The following is a 13,797-nucleotide window of genomic DNA, read 5'->3' as shown; positions in this document are numbered from 1 at the left end:
ATCTTGTTGAAAGATCGCATAAGTACTGTTAGTACATATAACTAAAGCTTAGAATACTCTGAGTTCTACTGAACCAGCTGTTGCAGCTCCTCAAGGCGTAGCACACCTTGGCTGCAACTCTTAGCAAGGGAACAGTAGGTAAACACATAGTGTAGGTAGGTGCATCACTTACACCACACTAGAAACAGTATGTCGGACAAAGGAGGAAACTCTGAGTCTCCCCTTGTGTCAGTTGACCCTCCACAGGTCATCCCTTCAAGATATACTGTGCTGAGCTTCAAGGAGTTAAGACAAGTGTGTCACTCCAGGAAGATCAAGCAGGGGTCTAACCCCACAACGTCCTTTCTGATTGGTCTCTTGGAGACTTATGATGCCAGAAAAGCTGAGACCCTTCTTAGCTCTTCTAATCCAGAAGGAGACATGCCCCCCCTTGAGGGAACCAGAGGCGATCCTGACCTCATCCACCTCTCAACTGAGAACGAAGATGTGGAGGATGATGAGGATGAGGATCCCTCTGGGGATGAGGCAGATAAGGGACAGGTAGAAGTCGTTAGACTAAGCAGGTCCAACTTAAGCAAACATGACAGTGGTACTGGGGGACCCCCGGGGCCACTATCAGGTCAGCTTAACATTGGGAATGGACGAGCCAGATCTCTGTCAAGAGACTCTGGCAGATCCCTTCAAACCAATGGCTCTCACAACTCTTCGCAAAGAGGGATGACGTCCCCTCAGCGGAGAGTGTACGAAGCTAAGGAAAGGGCAGCTAATCTGAGGATCGAAAGGGAAGAACTTGCCCTGGCCAAAGAAAGGCTTGCCTTTGCTAGAGAGCAACAGTTAAGTGGGGAAGTCCCCACTGGTGGCAGCATTGTACCTAGTAATAGGGAGAGGAGTTTTGATACGAAACACCTTGGTAAGATAGTGCCCCCCTTTAAACAAGGGGACGACATCCACAAATGGATTACTGCTTTGGAGAGGGCCTGCACGGTGCAAGGTGTTCCCCAGAGTCAGTGGGCAGCTATCTTGTGGCTCTCCTTTGAAGGTAAAGGAAGAGACAAGCTCCTCACCACAAGGGTAGAGGATGCTAATAATTACCACGTCTTGAAGAATACACTCGTTGAAGGGTTTGGCCTAACCACTGAGCAGTACAGGGTGCTGTTCAGGGATACCCAGAAAACGCAGTCTCAAGATTGGTCTGACTTTGTCGATTGTGCCACTAAGGCTTTTGAGGGCTGGTTGCTGGGCAGTAAGGTTACTGATTACCAAGGATTGTATAATTTGATGATGAGAGAACAAATTTTAAACAATTGTCAGAACCAGTTGTTGCATCAGCATCTTGTCGACTCGGATCTGACCTCTCCCCAAGAATTGGGAAAGAAGGCAGACAGATGGGTTCGTACAAGAGTTAAACAGAACCAGGGCCAGAATCAAGGTGGTCAGAAGAAAGCAGACCAGAAGGGTAAAGATTCTAAGGGGGAACAAAATGACCAGAAGTCTTCGACAGGTCCCCAACAACCCAAAGAGGGTGGGGGTCAGGCTCCCCAAAAGAAGAAAGAAGGCCAATCCAAAAGATGGTGCCAGTACTGCAAAAGTAAATCTCACTGGTTTAGTGAGTGCACCAAGAAAGGAGGAGGGCAGACTCCTGCCACTGCAGCCCCTAAGGCACCTGTGCCCCCTAGTACAGCCAGCAGTGGTAGTGCACCTCCCAAGGGTTTAGTAGGGTTAACCCTGGGTTCTGAGGGGCGCGACAACTTAGTTGGTACGCTCACTCAGGCTGTCCTTGTCAGTACAGGGGATGTGGATATGTCCCCTGACGTAAGTCCCAATACTTTGGGCAAATACCGACAGACACCTTTCATAAATGGAAAAATGGCTCAGGCCTATAGGGACACTTGTGCCAGTGTCACCATGGTGACACCTAACTTTGTGGACCCTGGACAGATCATGCCAGGTACAGAATTCCTGGTGACCAATGCAAGCAATGTCACTACCAATCACAGTATGGCAATTGTAGCTTTCTCCTGGGGAGGGGTAACTGGCCAAAAGAAGGTTGTAGTTAGTTCAGACCTCCCAGTGGATTGTTTGTTGGGCAATGATTTGGAGTCATCACAATGGTCAGAAGTGGAGCACCGGACTCACATGGAAATGTTAGGTTTGCCAGCACATGTGTTCGCTGTGACCAGGTCACAGGTCAGGAAATGCCCCACTGAACAGGTGCTGGATCCTGGAACAACGGACCAGACACCTCCCAAGAAAAAGAGCGGTAGGGTTAAGGCTGCGCCTTCCCCCTTGCCCCAGGTCGTGGATCAAGTCTCAGAGGAGGCTGACCTACAGGAATTGAGGGAAACTGAGCCGAGAGAGTTCGAACTTGATCAAGTTGAATTCTTGGGTTCAGGGGGACCCTCAAGGGAAGACCTGGGGAAGGACCAGTTAGACTGCCCTTCTCTTGAACCCCTCAGACAGCAGGCTGCTGCTGAGGCTGCTGGGAACGCCACCGGTACCCACAAGGTATACTGGGAAGATGGACTCCTGTACACTGAGTCAAGAGACCCCAAGCCTGGCATGACCAGGAGGCTGGTTGTACCCTTGTCTCAGCGAGGTTTCCTACTTACCTTGGCCCACGAGATTCCCTTAGCAGGTCACTTAGGCCAGACGAAGACGTGGGACAGGCTTGTCTCGCACTTTCACTGGCCTCATATGAACGAAGATACAAAGGAGTTTTGCCGCTCCTGTGTCACTTGCCAAGCCAGTGGTAAGTCAGGTGGCACGACAAAGGCCCCCCTTATACCAATGCCTGTGGTGGGGGTGCCCTTTGAACGGGTGGGGATTGACATCGTCGGTCCCATGGAACCACCAACAGCATCAGGGCACAAGTTTATACTGGTGGTAGTGGATCATGCCACCAGGTATCCTGAAGCTATTCCCCTTAGGACCACTACAGCACCTGTTGTGGCAAGAGCCCTAGTTGGAGTATTCTCCAGAGTGGGCTTTCCTAAGGAGGTCGTCTCCGACAGAGGTGCAAACTTTATGTCGAGCTACTTAACTGCTATGTGGAAGGAATGTGGTGTCAACTACAAGTTCACTACACCCTATCATCCACAATGCAATGGGCTTGTTGAGAGATTCAACAGGACCCTGAAAGGGATGATTCATGGACTACCTGAAAAGCTTCGGCGTAGATGGGACGTCCTGATCCCCTGCCTTTTATTCGCTTACAGAGAGGTCCCACAGAAGGGGGTTGGCTACAGCCCTTTTGAACTTTTGTACGGGCATCCTGTAAGAGGACCCCTGTGTTTGGTGAAGGAAGGATGGGAGAGACCTCTCAAAAAGCCTGCAACCAACATAGTGGACTATGTGCTTGGCCTCCGCTCGCGGATGGCTGAATACATGGAGAAGGCATCCGAAAACCTTAAGGCCAGCCAAGAACTCCAAAAAGCTTGGCATGACCAAAAGGCTGTCTTGACTGTTTACCAGCCCGGACAGAAGGTGTGGGTGTTGGAGCCAGTGGCCCCAGCAGCACTCAAGGACAAATGGTCCGGGCCCTACACCATCCTGGAGAAAAAGGGAGAGGTCACCTACCTGGTCGACCTGGGAACTCCCCGGAGCCCCCACAGGGTGCTTCATGTCAACAGGCTCAAGGCATATGTCGACAGGAAGGACATGAGTTTGCTCATGGCCCTGGATGAGGGACAGGAGGAGGAGAGTGACCCTCTCCCCGACCTGCTCACTCAGAATCCTGACGATGGATCGGTAGATGGTGTTGTCTTTTGTGGCAGCCTCTCCGAACATCAACAGAAAGACTGTAAACAGGTTCTTCAGTCTTTCAGACATATGTTCTCTCTAACACCCAGTCAGACCAATTGGTGCACCCATGAGGTTGACACTGGTGACAGCTTGCCCGTCAAGAGTAAAATCTACCGGCAGCCTGATCACGTTAGAGACTGCATCAAGAGTGAAGTGCAGAAAATGTTGGAGCTGGGAGTCATTGAACCCTCGGATAGCCCTTGGGCTAGTCCCGTAGTTCTAGTGCCGAAACCTCACACCCCGGGCGGTAAGAAAGAGATGAGGTTCTGCGTAGACTACAGGGGTCTCAATGCAGTCACTAAGACTGACGCCCACCCAATACCAAGGGCAGACGAGCTTATCGATAGACTGGCTTCGGCCAACTACTTAAGTACGTTTGACCTGACAGCTGGGTATTGGCAAATCAGGTTAGCTGAGGACGCCAAGCCTAAGACCGCATTTTCTACCCCTGGTGGGCATTATCAGTTCGTGGTGATGCCCTTTGGTCTGAAAAATGCACCTGCCACCTTCCAAAGGTTGGTGAATCAAGTCCTTACTGGGCTGGATGACTTCTGTGCGGCATATCTAGACGATATTGCTGTCTTTAGCTCCACCTGGGAGGATCACCTGGTCCACCTGCGGAAAGTGTTAGAGGCCCTGCAAGCCGCAGGCCTCACTATCAAGGCCACCAAGTGCCAGATAGGGAAGACACAGGTTGTATACCTGGGCCACCTTGTAGGTGGAGGCCAGGTTCAGCCACTGGAGAGCAAAATACAGTCAATCAGGGACTGGGCTCCTCCAACCACCCAGACTCAGGTTCGAGCTTTCTTGGGCCTGACTGGATACTACCGAAAGTTTGTCAGGAACTATGGTTCCATCGTGACACCATTAAATGAACTGACAAGTAAGAAAATGCCAAAAAAAGGTTCAGTGGACAGCGAGCTGTCAAAAAGCATTCGATGACCTAAAGCAGGCCATGTGCACGGCGCCTATCCTTAAAAGTCCAGACTACTCCAAACCATTCATTGTCCAAACAGACGCTTCTGAGTTGGGTGTGGGAGCTGTTCTTTCTCAACTGAATTTTGATGGTCAAGACCAGCCCATTGCTTTTATAAGCAGAAGGCTGACCCCTAGAGAGAAGAATTGGTCAGCTATTGAGAGGGAGGCCTTTGCCGTGGTTTGGGCCCTGAAGAAGCTGAGGCCATACTTGTTTGGCACTCACTTCAAGATTCAGACCGACCATAAGCCCCTCTTGTGGCTAAATCAGAGGAAGGGTGAAAACCCCAAACTGCTTAGGTGGTCCATTTCCCTACAGGGGATGGACTTTACAGTGGAACATAGACCTGGTACTGATCATGGCAATGCCGATGGGCTCTCCAGATATTTCCACTTAGAACAAGAAGACTCACCTGGTCAAGGTTAGCTTATTGTTCCGACGTTTGGGGGGGGGTCATGTAGGAGAGTAGGGTCTGCAATCCCATGATCACCCGGATTTTTTTTTTTTGTTTCACTGGTTTACGACTTTCTCTGGCTGTGGGCCTGCTAATCAGACCCACAGCCTGGCTGTTCTCTTTCTAAATTACAACATGTACCCTAGGTGCATTTACCAATTGGTACTGGGCCACCTTATCAGACCCCGTAACGCAGGGCATAGGTGTACCCAGGGCCGCCAGGGGCTGCAGCATGTATTATGCCACCCCTGGTTGGCCTCCTAAAGTTGACACAACTGGCTGCATGACAGCTGGGGCAAAGTCGTGTAAGCACCCTTTGCTGTAGGTATAGTAGCTCTATATCTAACCATACAATGGACACCCGAGTTCCTATCAGTCACTCCTATGGCAGGCCTTGACAATCCTGAAGGCAGAGTGCGTGGGCTCGTGTGAACTAGGTTCTGGCCCGAGCCGAGCCCGGTTGCAGCTTGCGGAATCAAGACCCAATGGCTGTTCCATGATAACGCGTACCACATCGGTAACTTCGGTATCGCGTTATCAAGGCATGTCGAGTAAGGTGTCATACGAATCGGGATGCTGCCCTCTCACCAATTCTGGCGACGAGGTTAGCATTCCGCCCTTCTAGAGGGACACGACATGTACGTAACTGTGAACCCCGGTTAAAGTTAACTAAAGCCTCAGCTCCACCAAATGGATGCTGCCACCACAGACACGAGTCTGACCGCCTGCTGCTGGGAGTCCTTCCAGCGAGGGGCGCTTGGACAAAGGGTTTCCTGTCGAGGGCGGTGTTCGCACCGTCCCAGACAGGGTTTGTGTATTCTGGGTAGGTAGGGCTTCTGCGAGAAGGTGACTGCGGAGTGGCACCCCGGTGCTCACTACGCATCTGCCGGTCAGAACCAGTTCCAGGGGCGCCAGCCCTGGCCTGGGGAAAGTCCGACAGGGGAGAGGGGTGTAACTACCCCCCTTCCTGGTCCCACCCTTAGGGCAGGACCTAGTCATGTACCCACCCCTTTCTTTAGAATAAAGGCCGGAGCGGGGACCCTTCCAAATTAGATCATCTTTGAATCAAGAACTACTTTCTACGAAAGGACATTCGAGACTCTTCTCAAGATTTCTCCCTTGTGACTAAGGAGTAGTCACCCTGCATCAGCGGGCACCATCTAAGAACTCTGCGGTTTGCTGCAAGTCCTTCCTCAAGGATCCGACGGCCCAGCTCGACGAGAACCGGCTTCCCTGGCACCTCTGACCTCTACCCACGTCATCAGCTCAGCTGTGATCGGTGGGTGCGACGAGACCTCGAGGGACCGGCCATCATCAAAACCTGCACGCTTTCTTAACCAGCACGACCATCGAAGCCATTCTCTGGTGAGTGCTCTGGGGTCCGAGAAGCCCCGACCCTGAGCCGCTCCAGCACCGAAGTGCAGTCTCCCAGCATCTCCACGATCTGCGTGGGGCCCTTCTGCTCGCTGCTCAGCACGTTGTCTGGTCACTAGTCGCTGGCTTGTGCCCTTCTGTGACGACATCCGACAATCAACGCTGCTGGTCTGGTTGCTCCAGACTGGCCCTTGCCCCCTTTTCCGAGAGGAGCACCCCGGACCCTCCTGGTCCATTCAAGACGCCATCTTAGGCCTACCACGTGGCCCTGAGATCTGCCAAGGCTTGTTGCCCCAATCCTGGGCCCAGCGACGCCGACAGCATCATCCTTCGTGGGACAGCTCGCACCTCCATCCTGGTCGCCGACAACGCCTCCTGGTCCGTGAGACTGCAGAGCCTAGCGTCGCCCACTCACCTGGTCGAGGTGACGGCCAACCGGTGCCCTCCTGGTACCCTCTGACTACTGGCTAGTAGTACGAACTTGGTCCCCTCTGCTTTCAGGTGTCATCGATCTCCGATCCAGGCTTGGATCTCTACGAACTATTCATCACTGGTCGCCGGCCAGCAACTCCTTTTCTTCCGGCTCCTGGCTCGTCAGCGAAGACCCCGACGCCTGTAAGACTTGTGCAGCCGCAGCCCTCGTGGCTAGGTAACTCGGCATTTCGGTGCCTGCATAGCCTCCTTACTCTAGGGTCCTGAGTCCCTCGCTTCCGACTTGCCTTATCGGGTCCGCCCGAGACCACTAAACTTTCCGTGTCCTCGGACACTTGTTTTAATTGTGCACTTGAAGTATTTTCCTAAGAGATTTGGTTTGTGCTTAGTACCCTGTCCTCATAAAGAGTACAGGGCTGTTGTGATTCTTAATAAATAACTGTTTATTTTCATAACACTTGTGTGGTGTCCTTTCACTTGGTGTTCAAGGGGTATATGTGGTATAACAGCTGGCTTAACACGCCCTCTCGAGTCTTTAGCCTTAGACTGCTCGTATCCACGCTACTAGGATAGCTGGTCTATAGGTTGACTTACAACCAAACACCATAAGGGTCGTTGGAACGATACATAGCGGTCGCTAGAATAGCGAACGTTGCATATCGGGCCAACTTCTCACAATGAAGATATAGAGGCGTAGTGGTGCAGCGTGTTGTAAGTCCTATTTATGTAGAGGCGATATGTGTGATGTAATGACTGTCTTGAGGTTTATTGAATCGCTTAAGTATTAATGATCTAAAGTATCTGCTGTCCAGCGAAGTATTTGATTGCCTAAATTATGCTGATCAAACCTATCCGTCTATGTGATTAATGTAATGTCTGCAACTGTTTTTCTTCAATAAAAACAATCTTTAAAAAAAAAAAAGGTTGATGGCCCTAAGATTTGGTAAATATCCAACGTTGGCAGACGAGCCTGCCTGGAAACAACTACTATCCGTTGCCTGTCGGCTATGCGGTCACATCAAGGAAGACCTAAGTCACATTACATGTCACTGTAAGAAGCTGAATCAAGAGCGAACGCACTCCTTAAAGAACTGCATTCTTGCTAAGAGAGTGCGCACATGCAGGACAGCGGTCATTTGCTGTTTGGATTCAATGGACCCACAAATAAACTGCAAGATGATAAAGTTCCTCCTTGCTTTTGAAAAATGCCTGAAAGCAATTTAATTTTTTTTTTAAAGTATTAAATTTCATGTTCCTTATTCCTTGATATTTAAAGTTTTATATTTTTCTGTTTAATATGATTATTTGGATTTTTTTTTTTTGCAATTTAATTCTTGAACATTTCTCTTTTATGTAAATTCTATTTTTAATCATTAGTTTGTGAACTGAACAGGAAACTTGTTATGGTTTTAATTAACTAAACAATAGTTCATTAAATTTTAAATTCAGTCCGCCTTGATAAAGATGTCCTTTGGCTGGGACTCGCCTGTTAAGGAAAAAAGTTTTTTTATTGAGCGCTTTAAGAATTGGGCTAATGCTCAGTCTAATGGGCCTTTCCGCCCTGCCTCACTAACTGTAATAGTTCCACAGTTCCTTTCCTGGCTTTGGCCAAACTTCACTTACGCCAATCGGTGCAGTCCCCACAGGTAACCCAGCAGTTTTGCAGTAGAGCCCGTGGTGCCCAATGCTCCTTTGGCCAAAGTCAGCACCACACCCATGCCGCCTCACCTGAAAAATCCCTTTAGCGTGCCATTGCAGTGGCACAGCCACCCTATGAGATTCAAAATCCACTGATACTTGCTGTGTTGGCAAGCAATCACATCGGACAGGTGGGGACCTACAGATTGTTCGCAAAGGGATAAGCCTTACCCTTTCTCTCTTCTCCTCCTTACCTTCCACTGTCTCCTCAGCAACTGACAAAGTATCATCTCTCCATTTTGGTGCAGGAAGTGGAAAGCATTTTGACCAAAACAGCTGTGGAGAGTGTGCCAAAAGTAGGACGTGGTTGTTATTCACACTACTTTCTGGTGCCCAAGAAGAACAGAGGTCTTCAGCCTATTCTAGATCTGTACCCTCTTAACTCCTATTTGCAAGGCGAATATCAAGATACTCACCTTGGCCCAGGTCCTCTGCCCTCAACCCTGGAGACAGGATGATGGTGTTGGACCTGAAAGACTCATATTTCCATGTTCCCCTCTAGCTGGCCCATCGGCGTTTTCTACATTTCATGGTGGGAGAGGAGCATTTTCAGTTTGCTGTGCTCCCCTTTGGTCTAGTCAGGGTTCCTCGGAGATGTTGGTGGTGGCAGCACATCTTCGGAAGGAAGGGTTGTTAATCTTCCCCTACCTCAACAACTGTTTTTTTTTAAGACTGGCTCTCCCCAAGCAGTCGTCAACCACCTCCAGACTACACCGAACCACCTGTCATCTTTGGGATTCACTATAAATGTGTCGTCAGGAGGGGTGTTTTACCTGCTCCGTCTTGCTAGACCTTCTGGCCTGAGTCAATCCACAGACCCACCTCCCTATAGATATTGCTTTTGGATCTATTTGGAAGGTGAGAAATCTGCAGCTAGAAGTCTTTATCGGAAGAGCAAGTTACTTACCTTTGGTAACACACATTCTGGTATAGGCGCTATTTAGCCGCACATCCCTCATCGACCATACCATCCTCCCAGTTCTCGGATTGGACTTCCTTAATAAATTCCCTAGTCTAGGTATCTGCACACTGTCAAGCAATTTTCTTTTTGGGGGGTCGGCATCTATGGGTACAGACAGTCTCGAAAGCACAACACATAATTTCTGAAGCGGAACAGTCCGTGCAGAGCCGCAAGGCACCATCCACCTTCTGGAGCACAGAGGTACTATTGAAAAGTTTCTGAATCTAGTCTGATGCCTTGGGAATATTCAAAAGGTGAGGAATCTGTGGCTAGATAGTCTTCACCAGAAAGAGTTTTACCGAAGGTAAGTAACTTGTTCATATTGTAAATTGTAGGCCTTCAACCCCATGGAGAAAAAAAAGCCTGCCCCCCCAAAAAAATATGTAAATCAATGGAAAGATATTAATATTTTGTGCCATTTTTAGATGAATCCTCATACTTTTTGTAATGAATTTTACTCTCCAGGGATGAATAAGGTTTACATGGAGAAATAAAAATAAAGAAGACGTTGTTTCGGAGGTGAAGTTATGTAAAGATGATTTTCAGTATAGTGCACTTTTTAATCATTGCGTTTGATCTAGATTTTTTAAAAAAAAGATCTTTATTGCATTTTATCTTTCCTTATTGCACATAATCCAAACATTGGTACAAGTCGCACTTATAGCAAGGTCAGTAGTACAATGTCACCGTTTACACCGTTCAGAGCATTTAAATCTTAGTCATAGCTTGATGTACTTCGGCATCTTGGTAGTTGACGTGCATTTGCAGATCAGCATGGGTATCAATAGCCCAAGCATACCATCACCTCTGATTGAAGAGTGGGACATGTCTGTCATGCATGTCTCTTACCAACTGTGGCTGTCAATATGTAAGTACACCAATAGGAAGAGAAGTGTGTAGCCCATGTGTGAGTCGGCTGTGGGATCACAAAACACAATATTGCTTGGGCAGAAGAAGCAAGTATCATAACTGATTGCAAGATATCCGTGTTTTAAACATTTGAACCACAATCAACAAAATAAAAGAAAATAAAAAGGAATAGGGAGATATCCAATGCTGAGAGGAGTGTGTATCTAGTGTATTAGGTGCCTTTCGAGTTCAGTCATGTCTAGGTCTATGGGTTTGTATTGGATGCAAATTGCTTATGACGTTGATAATGTTGCTTTCAAGTATGGAATCAATATGCTCAAAAGTGAATGGTGGTTAGTAGTTTGAATTATCCATAAATAATGGTTTTGTTGTTTGCAGTTAATGTTTTTCCTGGAAAATATGGTCTATTAATGAAAAATATCACCTAAACCTTCTATGGCATGATGTTGGTCCTAAGCACTTTTGACAAATCTCTACAGCTAGTTCACTATCAAACGTATTTGTAAATATAACAACAAAAAATGGGTGTCCACTGAATTGTTTTCTTTTTTAAGTGATGATCATGGATTTAGGCTCATCTCCGAGCAAGTCAGCCACCATCCACCAGTTAGCGCCTTCCATGCTGAAGGACTGACCAGCGACTTTGTGTTTCATGGATCAATATACCCGAAACTAAAGTTTTGGGGCAAGAGTGTGGAAGCAGAACCCAAGGGAATTATCACACTGGAACTTCTTAAGTAAGTACCCCTTAGAAGTTTTTATTTCAAGGCTATTGATAACAACTCGTTACTTATAGGCTGTTTTCCAAAAATGAATCTCACATGGTGTACACACATTGTTGAATTATGTAATAGTGTAACTTTGTACACCATGAAATATGCTTATGTTTAATCAAAATAAAGCGAGCCCCTGGTTACATTTTACTACTGTATATAACCAATAAAATTTAAGTTGGCAGGCCGATTTAATTTTAGGTCTATACCACTCATATTTAATGAAAGGCACTAATTTGTGACCAATAAATGTGGACGAATCTTTATTAATATAACAAAATAGGTGCAACCAAAAAGATTATTGAAAACAAATGTTTTACTTGCACATGCAAATCCCTGCTTAGTAGCCAGATATGTTCTTGTTTCTTTAGTCTTAACTCTTCCTGATTGCTTCTCTTGTGCTCTTTGCCACTGTGAGTACAAATCCCAATTAATGTGCCTCCCACACATGTTGTTCACTTTTGCTGTGTGTATTTACTCTACTTACGTATTTAACAGATTTTTAGACATACATGTAACTGTTCTTTATTATTTAGAAAAACTCTGCCATCTCTGCCCTATGCATATTGACCTGAGAATTAAACCAGAGACTGAGGGCCAGATGTAGGTAAGTAACATTTACCGAATCTTAATTACCGAAAATTACCGAATTTTACCGATTCGGTAATTGAGATTCGGTAAATGTGAGGGGTTGGTATGTAGGGAATCCAGATGTTCCCTTTTACCGAATCGGTAAAATTCGGTATTTACCGATTCGGTAAATACCGAATCGGTAAAGCCTATTGATTCCTATGGGCTTCAAAGCCCATAGAAATCAATAGGCTTTACCGATTCGGTATTTACCGAATCGGTAAATACCGAATTTCACAAGGGTGCAGGGGGTGTCACTTTGACACCCCCTGGCACCCCCTAAACAGGATTGGGTGCCATGTGGCAGGCATACAAGCCCTAGGGGCAGGTCTGCCTGTCATATGGCACAGGTGTGCATGCACACATGTGCATGCACACCAGAATCGGTATTTTAAAATACCGATTCTGTAATGCTTGTGGGACTCAGAAGAGTCCCACCTACATATCAATTTTACCGAATCGGAAAAAATACCGATTCGGTATTTTACGGAATCGGTAAATTTACCGATCGGTAAATTTACCGATTCTGTAAAATACAGGGCCCTACATCTCAAATTGCATTTACCGGTCGGTAACGGCCGAATTCGGCCGTTACCGACCGGTAAATGCCTACCTACATCTGGCCCTGAAACAATCGACGTGCTCCTCATCCTTTTTCTCGTGCGGCAAGTGCTCAATCACCTACAAATATCCAGTTAGAAAAGAATGAATGATTGACAGAAGAAACATCTTAAGCAAGAGTAGACTAGCACACTTGACCTCTACTATTTGACATTACCAGGCTTTCCCACCTATGGGACATGTGCTATGTGTTGCAAAATGTACCCCTTCTAGTGAAGAAAAAACTTTGTATTGATTGATCATTAATATGTTGTATTTTGATTTATGTTTTGTTTATTAAATGTTTTTAATATATACGCCTCTTCTCAGGTACTTTTGTGTATTGATGTATCTTCATTAATTGTTCAGCTGAATGTATGATTGACCTTTCATTTGTTATTATTTTATTTATTTATTAAACGTATAAAGCGCACAGGTACCCCCAACGGGGGGATCCTGGCGCTAAGGCAGGCGGCAGATGCGGGTACTAATAGCAGGCTAAGATTTGGAAAATAGCCAGGTCTTCGAGTTGCGTCGGAAAATGGATTCAGATTTAGCTATACGCAAGGACAGCGGCAGGCTTTTCCAGGTTTTGGCAGTAATCACTGCGAAAGCTCAGCCACCCATTCTGGAGCGGCGAATACGGGGAGTCACCAAAAGGCAGAGATGGTTTGATCTATTACAATTAGTCAGCAAAATAGTTTTTTACATTATCCCTTGGTTGCACCTATTTTGTTCTAATTTATACCTAAGCTCGCAAGGGGTTATTGGATTTCCCTTTCTTATGTGCAGAATTTTACTAAGGGCCTGATTACGAGTTTGGCAGGGCATATATTCTGTCCCAAACGGCGGGTATCCCGTCTGTCTTATTACAATTTCCATAGGATATAATGGAATTGTAATACGGCGGATGGGATGTTTGTCACGTTTGTGATGGAATAACCCTGTCTGCCAAACTTGTCATCAGGCCCTAAGTCTCTTACAGTGTAGCCCGAGAGTACACTTAAAATCAGATGCTTTGTTTAACCCCTCCCATGCTCATGACGAGCTCAGCTCGTCATGATGCACGGTTTTGCTGTGCTCATGACGAGCTGAGCTAGTCATAACCGCTGTGGCGCTCACACCTGGGGATAATTCCCCTTCTGTGCTGAACGAAAACGGGTGTGGTCATGACGAGCTCAGCTCGTCATGAGCACAGCGCCATCGTGCTGCATGACGAGCCGAGCTC

The 13,797-nt window shown here is 47.1% G+C and overlaps 1 protein-coding gene across 1 annotated transcript in view; it reads left to right on the top strand.

The window, feature by feature from the left end:
• OSBPL1A (oxysterol binding protein like 1A) overlaps nt 1-13,797 on the top strand; it is a 2,145,795-nt gene that overhangs the window by 1,666,701 nt on the left and 465,297 nt on the right. Inside the window, exon 21 of the mRNA XM_086965647.1 lies at nt 11,121-11,303. Coding sequence (XP_086821773.1) covers nt 11,121-11,303 — 183 coding nt within the window. The remainder of the gene's footprint in view (nt 1-11,120; nt 11,304-13,797) is intronic.

This window comes from Lissotriton vulgaris, chromosome 4_1, assembly GCF_964263255.1.
Source record: "Lissotriton vulgaris chromosome 4_1, aLisVul1.2, whole genome shotgun sequence".
Classification (NCBI taxonomy): Eukaryota; Metazoa; Chordata; class Amphibia; order Caudata; family Salamandridae; genus Lissotriton; species Lissotriton vulgaris.
This window is presented reverse-complemented; position numbering and strand designations above follow the sequence as displayed.